Below are 20,021 nucleotides of genomic sequence, written 5' to 3'. Positions count from 1 at the left end.
GCCATTGGATTTTCTAGCATCCAGCAAAACTTCCCCTGAAACCCTTGACCCTTGGTCGTAGCATGGACTCAGTCACATATGCTATAGGCTTGACCTCATTACCATAAAGTCTGCCAAGTCAGCTCTTGGGAACACAGTGGGTTTTGTGGGATCTGCAGAGATTAGCACTCAGGAATGCTTGTGATGCAGTTGGGTTAATGGTCAATCCTATCCCTGAAAATGGTGAAGCTGGTCTGCTCTTGCTTTATGTTTGTTTGGTTTTTTTTTTTTTTTTTTTGCTGTGCTGAGCTGCCCTTTTAGCTGTGGGGCCTTTGAACAGGTACAAATAGCAGATGCCTTGTCCTGCACTGCCAGAGAGGCATAGTGCAAGCAAAAGGTGAACCTGATGTGTCAATCCTATCTCGTTTTAATGATATATGGCTAATACAGGCCCTTCACTCAAGGCTGCTTAGAGGCCAATGCTCTGCAGCTTTGTGCAGCTGCGGATGGACTAATGTTGTTCTTTCCTGCCAGATCAAACGCAAGTCACTATCGAAGGTCTGCAGCCCACAGTTGAGTATATGGTCAGTGTCTATGCTCAGAATCAGAATGGAGAGAGCCTCCCCTTGGTTGAGACAGCTGTCACCAGTATGTATTTCACTTCACGGTAACAAAACAAATGTTATCTATTGATGTCTGAATCTGCCATGCAGTATCACATCCCCAGTGAAAGCAAATGGCAGGTGCCTAGTCTCCTGGAGAATGCAAGGTGGTCTGCCCTGTGATAAATACTGTGTACCTAAATTGCAGATACTGGCGAAAATGCAGTCCCTCTTCCTCAAACACTGGCAAAATGCAATTCCCCAACCCACCAAAATGATGCGCTTCTGATTTTCTTTCCCTAAAGCTGCAAAATCTTTTTGGGTTTTGTTTACCTTCAGCCAATCAGTGGAAAAATTGTGCAAAGATCTCCTTTATGGAGCTAGGTGGCAAAGGTAATTACTGTCAAGGAACTGGACTTGGCTTGGGAGCACTTGCCCTGTGCAAGGGAGTAAGGGAAACTGCATGAGTTATCAAGAACTTGGGATGAAGCATTGCAAAAGAAAGGACAGTGCAGCCCTCAACATCCTCTGTCTGCCTGTAGAAAACAGTAGTACTGCTCTGGACACAAAGAGGAGGGAACATATAACTCGGAGGGATCTCTCTCACGTAACGTGCCTTTTTCAGGGACACCTCTGGGGTAGGGATTTGCATGCACATTATTTCCTTGCTCAGGCTTGTATTCAAAACCACAGCTCAGCCCCAAATACTTACAGAATTATCCTGAAGACAACAGAAGCTTCTCTGAAGCTTTGCAGAGGTGGGAAAAGAGTGCATCTCAATTTCAAGCCAACAAATTCCTGGACAAAAATCACCTTTGCCAACTAGAAAATGCAGAAAATCCAGGACTAATATAACCTAGCAAATAAAAACATTGAAATCCTTTAGAAAAGCACAGTTTGGATCCAATATAAAAATGATATGCCAGATCCTTCCATTTTGTGTAACAAATGGATATAGCTCTGTGGTAGCCACGTTAGACTTCTGTGGAGCAAGGCTCACTTGCCTTGCTGTCTAGCACTGAGCTCCCACCTTGCTAGGAAAATCTGATGAATCTGATGAAAATCTGGTCTCATTAAGAAGTGTGCGTATCACCCAGTTGCACCTGTGGACATTCCCAGTGCACTCAGTACAAAGCTGAAAAGTTTGTTTCTAACTGATTTTGAAATATAATATACTGAGTAATTTGCTTTCTTCTTAAGTGTGTTAATTGGATATTAATTTATGAAAGAAAATAGTGGGACTGATTCTCCTTGGACTGGTGCTTTGCACAGCAGCTTACAGTAGTGAAAATCAAATGCAGCATGAATCTGAACTTACCGAGTCAGGTGGGTTGTCTGGCTGTCTTTAGCACTAGGAACCAGTTACGGGCTCTGATGGTAAAAACGGGTCTTAAAATTCCCATTTCTTTTTTTTCCTTGACCATTTTAAGGTAGCTTAATGCTGCTAGAGTTGCGTAAAAAGGGGTTTCAGTGCCAAGGGGACTCAAATATAATTAAGAGTTGGTGTCCTGGCTGCTTTGAAGGTGGTAATGCAAGTCCGTTTGGTTTCAAAGCCAAGATTGCCTTCGTGCTGTCTGGCACCCACAAATTCTCAGCCTTATTCTGCATGGGTGTAAGCACGTGTGCAAGGTGCAGCACAGAGGAGAATCAAGTACCCCCTCTCCTGCGCAAAACCGAAAACTGCTTTGCATGTATTGGAAATGCTTTTTATTTTCCTCACCCACAACCTGCTTTTTATCACATAACCTCTTACCGTTAATTTGCCTAACAGACATTGACCGCCCTAAAGGACTAACATTCACTGAGGTGGATGTTGATTCCATCAAAATTGCTTGGGAAAGCCCTCAGGGGCAAGTAACCAAGTACAGGGTGACCTACTCAAGCCCTGAGGATGGAATCCATGAGCTATTGCCGGCCCCAGGTGGCGAAGAAGACACTGCTGAGCTGCATGGCCTCAGGCCAGGTTCTGAGTACACTATCAATATCGTTGCCATATATGATGACATGGAGAGCCTGCCCCTCACTGGGACCCAGTCCACAGGTACACCTTTAACTACACCACCCAGCAGGCCATGACAGCAGTGGCTTCTGCCCTGCTGGGTAAAGTGTGCTTCCATGTGCAACTGGTGCTCCACGCGGGGGAAGCCCCAGGGGCAGCCAAGGGGATGTGATTGCTCTTGAGAGATGGCTCAGTTGGTGCTGGAGAGCTGGCTGCCAGCAGAGTCAGCCTACATACATATTAGGGAATGCAGGAAAGGTCAGCAGGATTGAAGGAGCAGATTCTAGAGAAAGGAGGGATGTTACCTTATAGCCTTCTCTCAGTCCTCAAGTGGATCGGTAATGTCTGGTCCCTAGTCACGGAGCCTAATCCATGGTGAACTGCCCTCTCACAACACTCTTGTCTTTAGGATATGGGGCACCTGCAAGCAGCGGCAGTTACCAATGACAGAGAGATAAGGGCAGCTTTCATCCCACAGGGTCCTTGCTGGATGGAACAAAAGATCAGCACGAAGGGCTAGGAGATGGCTTAACCCTCAGGTCCCACAGAGCCTCTAGATCCTTCACTGGCACTACCCTAAGGACTACAGCCCATGTTCATGCCCACGCCCTGCGCTCACATCACCTCGACAAGATAGAGGACATGCTCCGTTCAGGAGAGTCCCTTATGTGCCAGTCTAATCCAACTCCATGTAGAATACATTTAAAATTCCTTTGTGAAAAAGGAAAAGGAAGCTATTGCTTGAGATAAAATTACTTCCAGCCATATGGAATCCATTGCAAAGCTTCCGGCATTACCAGACATGTCTTTATTACAAAGGTAGCACCTTTGTAATAAAGGTCTTCCATTCATTTGTGGATGAATAGTTGGCACTATAATTGCAGGCATGTAATGAAGACAGTGGTTCCTAGTGTACAGATTGCTATACTAAACTGAAGCAAAGTGCTGTAATGATTGAAACAGCTGGCTGACTACCTGCCAGAAATGCAAATATACCAGTTTTTAAAACCCACTCTTTGTGGTTTACCCTTTGTGGGATGTTCAAAAGCGTATTTGCAGTCATTCAAGACTTTCCATTGACTCTCATGGGCTTTAGATTGAGCTCTGAGCAAAGCAACAAGGGAGAATTATCTCATATTTCCACTCTATAAAATTAGAAAACTTCACAGCAACATGCTAATAGCGGACACTATGGTAAGGTATATTTTTCCCCTTTTTACAGCCCAAGGATTATCAACAGTAAGGCAAGAAAATGTTTCAATGGATGCTCCTTTTTTTATGGGCAAACATTTGTTTTTAAAGATATCAGATGTGTTAGCTCATGAACAGACTCTTGCGTGATGAGCCTTATGGCCATCACAGCTCCGCTTTTCCATTGCCTTGCTCTCTGTGTAGTAATTTACACTTGTGCAAGTGGCTGTAAAATGCTTCCCCTCTGCATTTGCAGTATTTTTATATTCTCTTTGCAATTCCTGAGCCTACTTCCTACTTACTTTTGTAAGTCATCCATCGTATTTTAGAAATGAACAGAGATAGGCAAGTGAAGCAGGACTAAACTATTAGCTGTGTGATGAAAAGCAGACAGGCAGAAGAATTAAAACAGACTGGCCTACTACGGATTTAAGCACCTCCCAGAGCCCTCACCCTTATGTCACAGCAAGTGTTGTTACTCACCTAACTTCAGGGTTGAAGCATCGAGATCTCCTTATTTCTGCTGAAAAGTATTGTAGATTTGAGAATCTCCTCCTGAATACCTTGTCTCCTTCCACAGTGCTTTATGCCTGTGTTTGCAGAAGGCACACCACTTTCCTGCCCATGCATTTCAGGCCTAAACCTGTCTCAAGTTCAGGAGAGAATATTGTTTTATCTAAGACTTCTGTCTTTAAACTAACCATGTACCAATCCGGGTTTTTGCAGCAATTCCACCTCCAACAAACCTGAGGTTTACTCAGGTGACTCCCACCAGTCTTACCATCAACTGGAATGCACCAAACGTTCGTCTCACTGGCTACAGAGTCAGAGTGAACCCCAAAGAAAAGACTGGTCCTATGAAAGAAATCAACCTTTCTCCGGACAGTACATCTGCTGTCGTGTCTGGATTAATGGTAACTCTTTTCTTTGTGTAATGCAGACTGTGCTGTGGGAAGGAGATGTTAGGAGAATTTGAAGCAATTTCAAATTCCTGGGTCAGGAACCTCAGCTGGAGTAGATCATTACAGCTCCTAAGGGTCTGACTCTGTTTGAAGTCTGACTAGCCATCAGCTGTAACTACTCGTTACCATAGTTTTTAAGAGGCAAGGAATGGGTCTGCTGAATCTGCATTGTTTCCCCTTCCTCATTTAGCACAGAGGTACTGGATGCCTTAATCAAATGCAAATTGTCAGGTTCACAATCAACAGTAACCCAGTAAAATGCTTTTACTCATCTTTCACAAAAGAGGTCAGATAAAGCAACCTAATGCAGAGATTTTCAAGCTGTGATATGGGAGCTCCGGCAGTCTATGGCCTCTTTTTAAGACATCTACAAAATGTAAGTAAAAAATGCAAGTCTTTTGTGAGCAGGCTTAAATTTGCTATATAGCCATCTTTTCCACTGGAAAAATTTCAGGAGTTCCTGAACTGGAAGAGGCTGAAAATCACTGCTTTTTTGGTTCCTGCTATCTTAAAAACCTACTGATCAGTTTTTAAGGAATTTTATGAATCGTTGTCACAAAATGAGCCTTAAAAAACACTCTAATCTTAAGTGGACTCCTGGTCTGATGCAGTCAAGGACAAAAGACCATGCTGTAACTTCCACTGTTCTCTTTTCTTCACAGCAAGAGCACCTTATCATAGCAAATGGCATCCATTAACCCTAGGAAAAACAGGATGTAAATTAGGTTTTTCTGAAGGATCAGCTTTGAAGCACAGATTCCAAAATGAGGGATGACAAATAAGCTTCTTCCAGGATTTCCTCTGCTCCTGCGTGTGCACCTGTGCACTACTAGTATTATCAACAGCACTGTTTATCAAGGTCCATGTCTACTCTTACTACAGCTGGAAATAATTAGAATTATCCTGTCAGTCCTTCACTGATTTATTTTAAGGTTTCATACTTCAGTAACTGACCAGTGACCAAGAAATGTGGCTCTACCAAACACTGAATGAGGGCAGGAGTATTTCCCACTGTGCCAGGTCCTTCTTATAATATGGTATAACTTTGTCTATTCTAGGTAGCAACCAAGTATGAAGTGAGTGTGTATGCCCTGAAGGACTCTCTGACCAGCCGACCAGCCCAGGGGATGGTCACCACTCTTGAAAGTAAGTAGTGATCATCCACAAATGACCAATTAGTACTGTACTGGGTGCAGAGGCCGAGATCCTACTCTGTGTCAAAAGTGAGGCTCTATACAAAGCTCCAGCAAAGCCTTCACAAACACTTAGCTGCTAAGTTTCACAATCCCCACAGTACTGACAGGAGTTTCTCCTTCTGGTGCAGATGTTAGTCCCCCACGCAGGGCCCGTGTGACAGATGCCACTGAGACAACCATCACCATTACCTGGAGAACCAAGACGGAGACCATCACTGGCTTCCAAGTTGATGCTGTCCCAGCGAGTGGCCAGAACCCCATTCAAAGAACCATCAGCCCTGATGTTAGAACTTACACTATCACTGGTAAGTGAGGGGCTTCTGCAGGTGCAGGAGCTTCCAGGGTCATATTGGAAGGTACACAGGGTTCTTGTTTAGTAGCTGAATTTCCTTGATGAGAAATAATATAGGAACAAAAGGTAAGAAAAAATACCTGAGTCATAAAGACTAGTCTCCAAGAAGTTGTTGTTGAAAGACATCCTGATGTCCCTTTTAGATGGCTTCCTCAGATTAGCTAACATTTATGTTTCAACTTCATTTTAGGCTTGCAACCTGGCAATGACTACAAGATCTACCTTTACACTCTGAATGAGAACGCACGCAGTTCCCCAGTAGTGATTGATGCATCCACTGGTAATGATCTTATCTGACTTTTCTGCTCATGCTAACACATAGTAATCACATATGGTCAGGCAGAAGCTGTCTATATCTGATCACATATAATAGTTACTATGACTTACAGCAATAGGTTTTACTCCTGAGTTTGAGAAAGGTGTCAGAAGATGCAGTTCAAGTGAAGAATATGCTTGCCTTTACTGCATTTGACTTGTTTCCTTTTGTTTTCACCTAGCTATTGATGCTCCTTCTAACCTGCGCTTCCTTACAACCACAAGCAACTCCCTCCTGGCTACCTGGCAGCCTCCACGAGCCAAGATCACAGGCTACATCATCAGATATGAGAAACCTGGCTCACCAGCCAAGGAGGTTCTGCCTCGCCCTCGGCCCGGCACCACCGAGGCTACTATTACTGGTACCTGTCTCTGTTTTGTCTGGAAGCTCTTCACCTGAAACAAATTTGAAGAGAGAGAGGGAAGACCTAATATAAAATTAGTTGATGGTCAGCTAAGAGAAGGACAAAGTTTTGTTCCTTTACTGTGGTTTCTAATGACAGACAGTGGTTTTATAAGCACACCTGTCCTACAAACACAATACACTTCTCTGATCATATCAACCATCAGATTTGAACAATCCATAGATGTTTGTTTCCACTGTCATTGCAACTGTCATCCATTCAAGTAAAAAAGCCCATGACTCTGGCATCCCATGACTCTGGCACCCCATCAATCACACATTCTGAAGATTCATTATGTTTTGTGTCTGCAGAGTCCATGATCCCAGCTGACATGGTCAGATTTCAAACTCACTCTGAGCAGCAGGAGGCTGGACTCTTCGTACTGTCCTGAAAACCTCAGATCCAAAATGCAATACCCATACTATAGCCATACCCACCTCTCATTCTGCCTTAGGTCCCACACATAATTGTAAAAGAAAAGCAACTCTTAAGTTTTTAGATTGCTTTATGTCCTTCCTCCCTCCCTCCCTAGGTTTGGAACCAGGAACTGAATACATCATCTACATCATTGCTGTGAAGAACAATCAAAAGAGTGAACCACTGGTTGGCAGAAAAAGGACAGGTAAAACAAAGCTCTGGATTGTTGTGTGCCAACAGGAGATGATGTCTTCCACTTGGGGAATACTATCTTAGGACTGAAATAATAACATTATTTAAAATTATCCTGTTCACGCCATTCAGCCGCACCTTTTTTTATGAGTCAAACAGGCTTTGTAAAGAGGTTTTCCTTTCTAGAATGCAGGAGGTAAGATTCTGAAGTTACATGAATCACATTTGGCTGCGTTTGAACACTAAGAACAGAACAACATGCTTGGTGCTTGATTCTTGCGTGGGTACCTAATTCTTAATTAAATTAGGGTTAACACTCACATTTCCATCTAGCACATGAAGGCAGAATCTATTAATTTGTTGCCCATTGCATTTCTTTTACTTTACACCCTCCACAGTGCGACATTGTGATACCTGTAGCAAGCAAAATAGCAGCTGTATATCCAAATGTGATAAAAGAGCTGGTTTCTTACTGCACGCCAGTGATTTTTCTTAAACTCATAACCTATGAATATCTCTTATAATCATTTCTTCTTCTCGACTTGAGCAGCGGTAGCTTTTTTGGGTTGCAGTGTTCAAAACTGTTGCTCAGCTGTATGAAAATTTCATACCAACACACTTCTTATGCCTATGTATGAAAGATATACATATATTTATATACTATATAAATATATAGAGAGATAGAAATTACCTTCATGATCACAATGAGGTCATAAAAAGTGTGTTGCATCTTGGGATGATTGCTAATCTTTGCTTGGAGTGGTGTACAGCATCCACTCTAGCTGTTTAATTTACCATTGTTAATTTGCCATGCTTTGCTTTATGGCTTCTAACCTTTCTTTGGCTAGATGAGCTTCCCACGTTGATTACCAGACCGCACCCCAACCAACCTGACATTCTCGACGTACCTTCCATTGACGAGGGGACCCCTTACCTCACAAACAACAGGTATGACAATGGAAACGGTATCCAACTTCCAGGCACCTCTGGGCACCCGCAGACAATAGGACACCAGGGTCGACAAGTCTTCTTTGAGGAGCATGGCTACAGACGGCCTGTACCCACTACAGCAACTCCCCTTAGGCCGGGGTCAAGACGGCAACCACCAAATGTAGATGAAGCGATTGAAATCCCTGGGTACCAAGTGCCTATCATAGTCGAACCTTCATACCCGCACTCCCGTGGGCCCAGGCGCAATGACACCACAGGTCAAGAAGCTCTTTCTCAGACAACCATCTCTTGGAGGCCATTGCTGGAGAGCTCTGAATACATCATCTCATGTCAGCCAGTCAGCCAGGATGAAGACACTCTGCAGGTAACTGAACTGTCTTAGCACAGGAACAGTGTTAGCCTCACCTGTGGCAGCAGATGTCTCTTGGAAGTCCAGCCCTTTACTGTGTTAAGGGTGTGGCAGTCAGAGTTGGCTTAAAGAGTCTTACTAATATGTAGCTGAGAGAAAGATAAATGCCTCCCTCCTCTCCTTCATGGAGAAGGCTACAGGATAAAACTGCTAAAACAGAAAGCCCTTGAAATGCTGTCAGTATCAACATTTCACCAGGGAAGGGGGCAGTCAGGGAGAAAATTGGGAGTTTCAAAGACTGAGGTGCTGCTTCTCCAAGCCAAAGACTCCCTTAGCCCTTCTCCTTTGTCTCCCTTGGTTTCTGCTTCCCTGAAATGGCAGTTCCCTCATGAACCATGGTCCAGAGTAGTCAAATTTAACTTGGTATTGTTTGAAGATCCCAGAATGTCTAAGCGGAACGGGCTGGCTCCATTGTGGTGTAGAGCATAGAAGTCAACCTAAACACCCTGTCTTTCCTATGAGTGGGGTGACACCTAAAGAGTAATCACCCTTCCCTTTCTGGTGACACGGCATTGCCTCTTGTTGCAGTTCAGGGTTCCTGGAACTTCCTCCAGTGCTACACTCACTGGCCTTACAAGAGGGGCCACCTACAACATCATAGTGGAAGCCCTGAAAGATCACCGGAGACAAAAGGTGCTGGAGGAGGTGGTCACAGTTGGCAATACTGGTAAGTAAAAGCTTTATGGAGTCTAGGTGAACCTGTGCTGTTCCTGCCTCCTTTCCTGTACTCAAGGCAACCTACCCGGTGCCCAGGCTTGAGAATAGTTCAGAAAGGAAACTTCTCCAGACATGGAGAGTTCATAGCAGGGCACTGGGACAAGTGATTTGTGAAGTCCAGTGGTTTTGGATAACTGGCACACTGACCAGAGCTATTCTGATCTGTTGTCTAATCATGAAGAATGTGGTTTGGCTCCATACACTCCTCTAGGGTCAGAGACCAAGAGAGAGCAAGAGATCTGGTATTTGTGGCTCTCAGTAGAAGTTGGGGATCACACTGGTGTGGCAGATTCCTGCCCAGCAGCAAAGATCTGCTGTCACAATAACACATTATGCTTATGGGAAAGTGCCAGTGGCCAGCTTAACTGCTCTGTCAGTCTTTTGCCACTGCTTCTGTGTCAGTTATCTAGCAGCAGTGCTAGACCATCCTGAAGGTGCTAGACCATCCTGAAGCTCCGGCAGCAGAGCAGGCTGCCTGCAGAGATGCTAATTAAGCACAAACAGGTAACACTTAGAAGCCATGTGACCAACCACAAGTACTTGTGGTCAGAGACAGCACTTGCCACAGCTGCAAAGCCCAGAGCCCACACACCCGCTGTGGGACCCCAGCACAGGGGTCTGATCAACAACTCTTCCTCTCTCCCTCCATCTCCTCCTGTGTGTATTTTGAGGTCAAAAAGGAGAGGAGGACAGGATGGTAGAAGAGGAAATGAAGAGTTAAGGATTTACATTGTCCATCTATTAAGCCTCTCCATGCAGCCCCGTACTGCCCCCACCTCCCTGGGAAAAAAGGCCGTTTCTCCCCTTCCAGCACCCCAATTGCCGTATGTTTGTCACAGACTGAACTGAGAGCATTAACTTTTGACCCTGATCATTACACACTGAACTGGTGGTTTTAAAACACCCACTTTTCAATCAAGGCGCACACCGAAGGTGGACATCTGTATACAACAGCATGGCTGTAAGGTCTGGTCTCCTCCTTCCATCCCCCTGCCACGAGCTAGAGTCTGAAGTGCCCCCAAAAAAGTGCACATGCAGCTACCAACCTCCTGCTGTTCTTCAGCATCTCACAGCACATTTCTCTTAGAAACAGGCTAAGTCAGGTTGTTGCTTTCCAGCAGCAAATGCAGAAACTCACACTTGCTTGAAACTTGGCAAATCAAAATGGAAATAGCCTTCATGTCAGGTTTTTTTATCATTCAACTGCTCTGACACATGCAAATGGAAAATAAATCACAGGGAGTCTGGACTGCTGACAGAGTCATCAAGTATATGCCCATGGGGTAGCTCTATTACTGCCAGGATATTGTAAGAAGAAAAAAAAAAAAAAAAAGCATCTATTTAGTGAAAATCATTCTGTCTTTCAGTAGTTCCTATTGCTGTGTGTGATGCCTGTTTCTTTGTTTTTTGTTCCAGTGTCTGAAGGACTAAACCAGCCGGCTGATGATACCTGCTTTGATACTTACACTGGCTCCTTCTATTCCATTGGCGAGGAATGGGAGCGGTTATCTGAAACTGGCTTTAAACTCTGGTGCCAGTGTTTAGGCTTTGGCAGCGGTCATTTCAGATGCGATTCTTCTAGTGAGTAGCTTGCTTTTGACCATCCCTGTCTAAGCTCCCTGAGCACTAACAGCATATGTTTGACAGAACAAGCCTGACCCAAACATGATGCAAATGGATGCAGGCTCTCAAGTTTTTAAACCAAATCAGTGTTTTGCATCATGAGAAGTGATGGAAAACTTTGGTTACTTCTGAGCTATGCAGCTTATCTAGTACTGCCATTCACTGCATCAGCAACAATCAATATTGTATTGATATGTAATGACTTTTTCACTGAAGTTAAATGTTTGTTTTATTTTCCCTACCCTTGCCAGGCACCACTAGGTAATGTGTAAAAGTGACACAGGCAAGATACCTAAATGATAGCATCCGAGTAGCCATTTAAGATGACAGCTTTGATTATTCAATTATGGTTGAATCTTCATCTCCTAATTATATACATCGTTGCAGTGGGCCAGACAGAACTTGTGTGGATTTCAGTGGTATTACAGAAAGTACTGAGTCTGTTTTGCATTACAGACAGCCTTTGCAAAGCATCTTGCAGAATGAGTTTTCTAATTTTCTCAGCTGCTCTTTGAAGCTCTGTCAAGCAGGCAACACCTCTGCAGGGGCACTAAGTTTTATTCTTTACAGGACTGTGGTTTACATGGAAGAGTATCAAACTTCATGTAAGGGAATGGAACAAAAGTCTGTGATTGAGTGGTTTAACACAACACATATCCAACTAATTTAAATTATGCTTTTAAATTGTGGAGTAAGCTGTGCAAAGAAGGTGTTTCTGCAATTTGCATAGACTCTGAGGAGTGACTGCAGGGAAGAGACTCTTTTTACAGGATTAATATTTATATTTTGTCATTTCATACACATGGCTTACCCATTGTGTTTTGCAGTCACTGTGAAATGGTTTTACTGGGTATTTGCTCAAAGTGCATTTAAAATATTCTTCTCTCCCTTTCTGCCCCGTGTCTATTAAATTCCCTTTAATTTTGCCTCTCCTCCTATTAGCCAACCATCCTCCCCCATCTTTGTCACATCCTACTTGCTCTTTTCCTAAGAGCCTCTAGCCATCTCCTAGAGCTGTAATGGTCCTCGCCAGTTAAAAGCTGCAGGAGCTGAACCCATTTCCAGCAGGAACCCATTTCCTCCTTGGGACTTACATGAGCTGAAAAGATTCTTTCTCCTGCCCCTCTTGGTCCCTGAGACAACACCAAGCTGTTCTCCTCCCACTATGTCACTGCAGCGTGCGGGTTAACTCCTCCTTCTCTTGTTCCTCTGCCTTCTCCAGAGTGGTGCCACGATAATGGTGTAAACTACAAGATCGGGGAGAAGTGGGACCGGCAGGGGGAGAATGGCCAGATGATGAGCTGCACCTGCCTTGGAAATGGAAAAGGAGAATTCAAGTGTGAACCTCGTAAGTCTCCTTCTGATGTTAATTTAATTGAGCTCCCATTCAAGAAGTTTCAGTATCTCAGGGCTGTTCCCATTAAGGTCCTGCCATGAGGTCAGGCAGAGTATCAGTATGTCCGATTCAGTGACAGACTGAATCTGTTCTCACAAGAGCTAAAGGCATAAAACTCACGTTGCTAAGCTTGAAAAGAAGTAAACCCTCTTTTCTTAGCTAAGGTTGCAGCACACTCAGCATCTGTCTGCCTTTGGCCCTGGAGCCACATGTCACAACACTTAAGTGGTGTAGATTACCATAATCAGTAACACAGGCCTTTTCTGCAGGGCCTGTCCCCTGAAGATCCTCTACACTTCACACTGTGAATTAAACTGCATTGCTCTTGTCAGGCTAATACCCTCATGTTCTAGTTTAAAGTGTCTGGAGAGTTATAAAAATGACTGATGTTCCCCCTGCCAGTCAGTGAGCCTCTGGTCAAACAGGGAGAGCGCAGTGGCCAGAGGCTCCTGTTCTGATCACCAAACTGCTCTGAGAATGCTTAAAGCCAAGCACAGGCCATGCAACTGAGCTCTGCCTGTCCCTCCACAGATGAGACCACATGCTACGATGATGGGAAAATGTACCAAGTTGGAGAACAGTGGCAGAAGGAGTACTTCGGGGCCATCTGCTCCTGCACTTGTTACGGAGGACAGCAGGTAAGCAGGAGGGACATGGCATGCTGAATGAGGAGAGGAGGCTGTGCTGGAGCAGAGTCCTAAGACTGCTGGGTTTCAAGGTAGATGGTGTGTAATGCCTGGCAAAAACAGGCCCATGTAAGAAGAAAAATAATTAGTAGGAGAGCATAAGTACTTGCAGGGACTTGGAGTCAGGGCCTGCATGGTATAAGATGTTGCTGGAGCTGTACCCACATGCATGAATATTAGCAGCTCCTTGGCCATCGGCATTAGCGTGGTCTGACGGGTGCACACGTGTTCTGTTTCTCTAGGGCTGGCGTTGTGACAACTGCCGCAGACCCAGCGTGGAGGTGGCCCCCGAAGGCTCTGCTGGTCATACCTACACACAGTTTACACAGAGATACCACCAGGCCACAAACGCCGTGAGTACACTTTCCTTCTCTGCCCTCTCTTACTGCAGGTCTGGTCTATGGCACAGGTTTGTACAGGGCTCAAGGGATAAGAGCAGCGTGTAGCTTTCTGCTCAGTCAGAAGCGCATGATAGCCACTGATCCAGCAAACCAGCACTCTGCACAGCACAGAACGTATGCTCGAGCTCACACTTTCACACACAGTGTTCAGCGACATACCCATGTCGGCGGGACTTCTCGTTTACTAGCACTGGGACGTGCCTGCATGCTCTGGCTGAGGCAGTATTGCATGTAGTGATTTCCTAGTCTTCACTTGCTGCTGTAAACCAGCTGTGTGCTTGGTGCTGAGAAATCTAAACAGCCACACAGGCTGGCAGCAGTTCTCAGCCCAAACCACAGCACAGAAGTGTCCATCCTTGCAGGACAGAGTGCTAACTGATTTCCTTCCCTTCTAACAGAACGTCAACTGCCCAATTGAGTGTTTCATGCCCCTAGACGTACAGGCAGACACACAACATCCACGGGGAAAGTAACATCCAGCAAGACTTCTTGCAGCAATGGCAACAGACAAACCAAAGTATACCTATCTGCCACGATTACCATCCAAACTGGAGTGATGCTAGCAAAACTGCATCTTTTGAGAATGGCCCTCTGCTCTGGAGCCATTTTCCCAGCTTAAGCTCAACTCACAGCTTCTCCAAGCGCCACTCTTGGAGTGTTTCAGACTTTTCTCATGATTGATAGCGATTGTCTTGGTTTCGCTCAAAGTGTTGAATACCAGTCAGTATTTTCAAATTTAAAGAAAAAAGGGCAGAGATGCTAAATCACAAATTGGTGGGGGATCAAAATATTAAGGGGGAGGGAGGGTATAGAAATTCAGGGTTCCCATGCTATGCAAAGAACATTCGAGTACAACATTACTGAAGTTTAGCGATAGGAAAGTCCACCAAACACTTCTGCTTTCACATAAGCGTGCAGCCAGCAATAAGATAGGAACAGCAAATCCAATCACTGGGATATTTAAAATATGCACAGTCCTAATTCTTTCTCAATGATCCTAGTATTTTTCTAGCTGTATCTTTATATCTCATACTGTTATTTATCATTTTCGTTCCCCTGACCTTCAAGTGTTTTTATATGGGAAGAAAATGTATTGAAGACACTTACTAAGCAGTTGACAAAGAGGAATTTGGTGTAATTATGATCAGTGATTATTTTTATACTGTAAGTGCCAAAGCTTTACTACTGTGGAAAAGAAAAAACAACTCTTTTAATAAAAAGATTTACAAACAAAACATGTAGTTTAAGTGATTCTCTTTGCTACCATGGAATCTAGGATGAAGATTATTATTCTGAGCTGGAGTAACATTGCCTTGAAACAAGATGGAACAAACATCTCAAGCATGAAGCAAACCTCAAGAGAATCTTTGTAGAGCAGTTTGTTAATTAAGACTTCCATCTGCACCCCCTGCCCCAGTAGAGCACAGAGACACTCTGAGTATGTATGCTATGCTGCAGGAGGCAGAGGCTTGCTTTGTGGGAATAGGTGGAGGAGAGAGAAACGGGGATGGAAAGGAAAATATTCCCTGCTTTGGACACGAATTGAGGTAGAGATGGTCCTCAATCCAGCCAGCCGCTTAAATACCTAGAATCAAGTATGCTCTCAGTGTTTGAGTTGCCAAAATTAGTGAGGCCATCCACACCCTTGAAGTTGGATGTGTCCAAAGCTTAACTGTACTTGGATCCAGTGACTCCTCCCCAGGTCCAAATGGATGCTGGGTCTTGGAGACCCTGCTCCATGCCTTACCCCTGGGGAAGATCACAGTTCACCTCTCTCTGCAATGGAGGATAACTAACTTACCTGTGACCATCGAGAGGGTTTATAGAGGGGCTATCACACCCTTCTTTCAACTCTCAGCTATTCCATCTCCATTCGCAATGTGGTAAATTCAAATAACAAAATCCCAGAACTGAGCTTGTTTAGGTACTAGTGAGCATGCCCTCAGGCACTGCTGCAACAACATCATAGAAATCCTTCCATTACCTCTGCAGAAAGCCTCAAAAAAGAGGGGGACAGACAGCACCTGGGTCTAAGACAGCTGGGTCTATGCCTGCATGTTAGAGGCCAAGACTGTTTTCAAGTCTGCTGTGCTTCTGCCTCGTGGGGTGGGGGTGGGGGTGGGGGTGTAAATGAAATTCTCCTCAAAACCTTTTTTAAAACAAAGGCAGTCTTGATTACAAGAAACAAAGTTAGCACTAAGTCCCTTTAGCTTGTGCTGCCAACGCTGCAAAAACCTGTGCAGCACTTGCAAATGCAGAACATGAAAGGTTCTGTCATGATTCCTCCGGCTGCATTCCTCTCTTGGCTACAAAAGCACTGTATTACTGAAGTCAATGGATTTCTCTGGATTGAATAAAGCATAGCATGAAAATAGAATTTGGCTTATTGACATGAGAAACACACATGGTAGTTGTTTTCACAGATTGCTATCTATAGAGCAACCAAAACATTTGCAAATAGTAAAATGATTGCAGAACTCAGTTCTATCCCGCCAATGTTGAAGAGCCAAATGAGTGTCTAAAATACACGAGAACTAAAAATGGCATAGACAGAAACCAGAAAAATACTTTCCTTTTAAACTAGATTTCTATTAATTTGTCCTTTCCAAGTGAGGGCTATATATTTTGGACCAGAGACCAATTGCAAAGATCCCTCCTTAGTCACTTTGCCACTAATTCACTTCAGACACACAGGAATTGCCCAGCTGAATGGGAATCGTAGTCCACCTAACCCCCTCACTCTAATGTCACATCACCTGTAACAGCAACACCTCCCCCTCCCCGCAGTAAGCATTACAGGATAAAATGACTTAAACAATGCATTTGCCTAAGCTCTCTGTTGAGGTTTGTCCATGCCTTAAAACATGAGCGGTTACATTGCTAACAATTTCTGTTTAGCATTTACTAGTGCAATGCTGAGTATTTTGTCATTCAGCTAAAGCTTTTATTTTCAGTTACATTTGAAAACCACTAGCAGAGCGCAGCACAGAGGCAGTAGAAACTTGCAAAATCCAAAGTATCCACCACAAGTCTTTCCTTCTAGAAACAATCAGCAACAAAAGGAACCAAGGTTTATGAAGGTTCCTATGCTTCACCCAGGCTATAGTGCATAAAGTGGCAACAGAACAGCTGCTGGACCTTAAAACACAGGCTTGATGTATATCCATGGTCCACTGGAGCGCTAAGGTCAACTAACATTGTCCAACCCAAGTTACCTTCACAGCTGGGGCAGCCACCCAGGTGGGGATGAAGGCAGCATCTGCCCCTGTTAGCAGGGAGCTTTCAGACACCCTAGGCTCCCAAACAGGGTGCTCAGAGCTACACCAAGCCCAGTGGTGTTTAAGCCCTTGGATGTTCTTCTCCAGCAGTGGAGGTGCATCTCCACATGGTTTGTCTTCTCAGCTAACACAGAGCTTTGGTTAGAGCGCAGGAACAACCAGAGTCAGGACTCTATTCCAGCAAGGAATGAAGTGGCTGAAGAAAAGAAAAAAAAAAAAATCCGCTGCTACTGACGGTGAAGGCTAAGAATGATTCCTCCCTGCCCTCTGTTTACTTCCACACTTTTGGGAGCTGTTACCATTCGGCCAGCACAGGACCTGCCAGGGGCAGGGCACCATATGGTGACGGTGTGAAACAGCCTGTCAGCAGCCCGCTCTTCAAAAAGCATCAACTTGAGGGAGCAGACCTATCCCCGCTTGAGAAAAGACATGCCCTTTCCTATGGGAAACAGATACTAAGCAAAGCCACACGGTTTGCTTTTAATCATTGTAAATATCAAAGGGAGAAGCAATTAATTCAACTAGCAGGAGATCAGCATACCTCATAAGGAACCCTTACGGACCAACACAGCTCTTTCTTACACAGAACCACTCATCTGGCCTGCGGCACGAGGGGAAGGCTCACAGCTCTTAGGCCCAATTGTCAGCAGGGACTTGCTGCCAGCAAGGACTGGATCCCCCCTTTAGGGCATCTCTCAGCAGCTTAAAAACAACAGCTCCTGACCTGACCTCGCAGAGCAGCAGTTGGAGCCGTTGCTTCCAGACCTGCAGACTCCTTCCAGAAGGACATCCATGGCTCCGTGCCCAAAACAGGAGCCAGTCAAGTGCCAGGTCTCATGCATTGCCAGTTTCCTTCAAGGGGAAGGCTTCAGGCCAGTTGAAATTGTCACTGCAGCCCAGGTGACAAGCCACCCCGAGGGGCATTCCTTTGAGGTCACCTCACACCTGGAACTAGACCAGAGTTTTTTATCAGTCATTAGTCAGACAAGCGAGGCAGGGTAGTCAAGGACACTTGCTTGGGACACTGGACATTTAGGTGTTTTTCCCCAATTCTGTATGACTCCTGTACTACATGTCCTTTAACCTTACCATAGGCACAACAGGAAGCAAAAGCATCCCTCTATGGATGCTGTAAGATGACCTGTACATAGACAATTGCAAGTAACAAAGCACAAGATACCACCTTAGTTACACATTTACTAGCATCTCATGCAGAAATCTCACCTGGAAGATTAGTACCTATTGACTTCCATCAGTAGATTAAACAGTGCCCCAAGGACAGCAAACAAAGGGTAAATGATAAACAGGAATACATGAGAATGGGAGCTACCAGATGTTTATTACCAGTCTCTATTTTAGCGACACTTAAGAAGATGCAGGTGAAGAATGGGCTAACAGATTCCTGAGAGAACCTCACACCATGGTATGTACCAGCTTCAGTCAAAACAGCATGACAGAGAAGATGCATAAGGAATAGAACAGTGGAAGAGAGTCCAAACCCCAATTTTTAAAGTATAAGCTAATAAAACCAGGGAAGGCTCCAAACACTGATACGCCATGAGAACCAATGGCACAGAAAGCAGTCAGATGGGCCACAGCTAGGGTTAGCACAGCCAAGAGGTGAGCCATTAAGCAATGCACCATTCTTATTTTGGACTACTGTCTTAATCTGGACCCAAAAAGTAGAATTCTCTGTACCTGGTCCTGCCTAATCCGGCCATTTGGAAATAATCCACTGTAGAGATCAGAAAAGAAAAAATAATCCACTGTAGAGATCAGAAGAGAGGGGAGACTGCTCCCTTTCAGGCCAGAACAAGGGCAGCGCTGGGCACACAGAATTCCTGGGCAGTGTCCAGGGCCCAAGACACAAGGATGGCAAGGGGAACACACATATATAGAGAGCAGATGGAATGAATGTGTTAAGGTAAAACCAGCATGTGGATGATGATCTTTTAAACAACTCACATCCCCCAAGAAGTATCTTTGTCTTGCTCAGTTCAAACCACTCTGCACCAAACAGGAGGTCAGATAAAATAAAATCTATGCCCACAGTCACAGCAAGTCAGGAGCAGGGCCAGGAACACAACCTGAATTTCCCCCTCTTCCAGGTCTGTCCCCTACCTATGCACCCCTGCTATTGCTGGAGCAAGGGGAACACATGCAGACTTTCTGCTCTGTACCAGCTGAGATCAGAGCCACGACAGAAGTGTTTATTGCAAAACTGTGGACTGTTCCTTGCCAAAAACTCAAAAAAATCCCTTTGAAATTGTCACAGTGATTGCCAGCAAAAACGTGTCTGGGCTGTTACTTTATTCATCTCACTGTGCTCCAGATTTTCACTTTGTTTTTCTAATCAGAGTTCAAATCTGCTTAATGCAAATTGCGCACAATGGAGAAGGGAAGTGGCTTCAGGCAAGATGCTTCCCAGATGCCTGCCTATGAACCCTGAACTGAACTCCCCGGTGTGAAAACAAGCATTGCAAACTCGCAGGAATGAGTCTTTTACCATGGAGAAGGCAATCTGACACTGCCTCTCAGCCCAAAGCACACATCTAGGGCAGGATTCAGAGCACCAAACCCAAGACTGTCTTGCACAAAGGACCCGCTCCTCTCTCCTCACAGGGGAAGAGGATAATGGATTAGAAGCCCCTGGAGAAAACCACCTGCTGACTCAAAAGACAAAAAAAAAAAAAAAAAAAAAAAAAAAAGCAAAGCAGTTCTTGACAACACAGCTATTTGTCAGTTCATTGATAAGTTGGACATAAGCCAGGCTTTCATACCATTCCATAGGCCTTCTAATGAATTAGTAAATTCTAGACCATAAAAATCTACCTCAAAAATAAACCTTTTTCCTGAGGACACTGTATTTGGATGACACAAGACTACAGACTCCACATAGCTAAGAACCATACGTTTATTTGCAAAAGAGACTTGTTTTCTACATTGGAGGC

The 20,021-nt window shown here is 44.6% G+C and overlaps 1 protein-coding gene across 2 annotated transcripts in view; it reads left to right on the top strand.

Annotated features, from left to right (window-relative positions):
* FN1 (fibronectin 1) overlaps positions 1-14,990 on the top strand; it is a 55,093-nt gene extending 40,103 nt beyond the window's left edge. For both annotated transcript variants that reach the window (XM_075711642.1, XM_075711643.1), the window contains 15 exons: positions 514-627; positions 2,353-2,622; positions 4,498-4,685; positions 5,792-5,879; positions 6,058-6,234; positions 6,472-6,561; positions 6,779-6,958; positions 7,533-7,622; positions 8,458-8,924; positions 9,498-9,636; positions 11,103-11,267; positions 12,532-12,657; positions 13,237-13,343; positions 13,634-13,744; positions 14,191-14,990. In XM_075711642.1, coding sequence (XP_075567757.1) covers positions 514-627; positions 2,353-2,622; positions 4,498-4,685; positions 5,792-5,879; positions 6,058-6,234; positions 6,472-6,561; positions 6,779-6,958; positions 7,533-7,622; positions 8,458-8,924; positions 9,498-9,636; positions 11,103-11,267; positions 12,532-12,657; positions 13,237-13,343; positions 13,634-13,744; positions 14,191-14,265 — 2,387 coding nt within the window. In that variant the 3' untranslated portion in view covers positions 14,266-14,990. The remainder of the gene's footprint in view (positions 1-513; positions 628-2,352; positions 2,623-4,497; positions 4,686-5,791; positions 5,880-6,057; positions 6,235-6,471; positions 6,562-6,778; positions 6,959-7,532; positions 7,623-8,457; positions 8,925-9,497; positions 9,637-11,102; positions 11,268-12,531; positions 12,658-13,236; positions 13,344-13,633; positions 13,745-14,190) is intronic.
* The last annotated feature ends 5,031 nt before the right edge of the window (positions 14,991-20,021 follow it).

Source organism: Pelecanus crispus, chromosome 5 (assembly GCF_030463565.1).
Source record: "Pelecanus crispus isolate bPelCri1 chromosome 5, bPelCri1.pri, whole genome shotgun sequence".
Taxonomy (NCBI): Eukaryota; Metazoa; Chordata; class Aves; order Pelecaniformes; family Pelecanidae; genus Pelecanus; species Pelecanus crispus.
The sequence above is the reverse complement of the archived record's forward strand: the minus strand, read 5'-3'. Positions and strand labels throughout refer to the sequence as shown.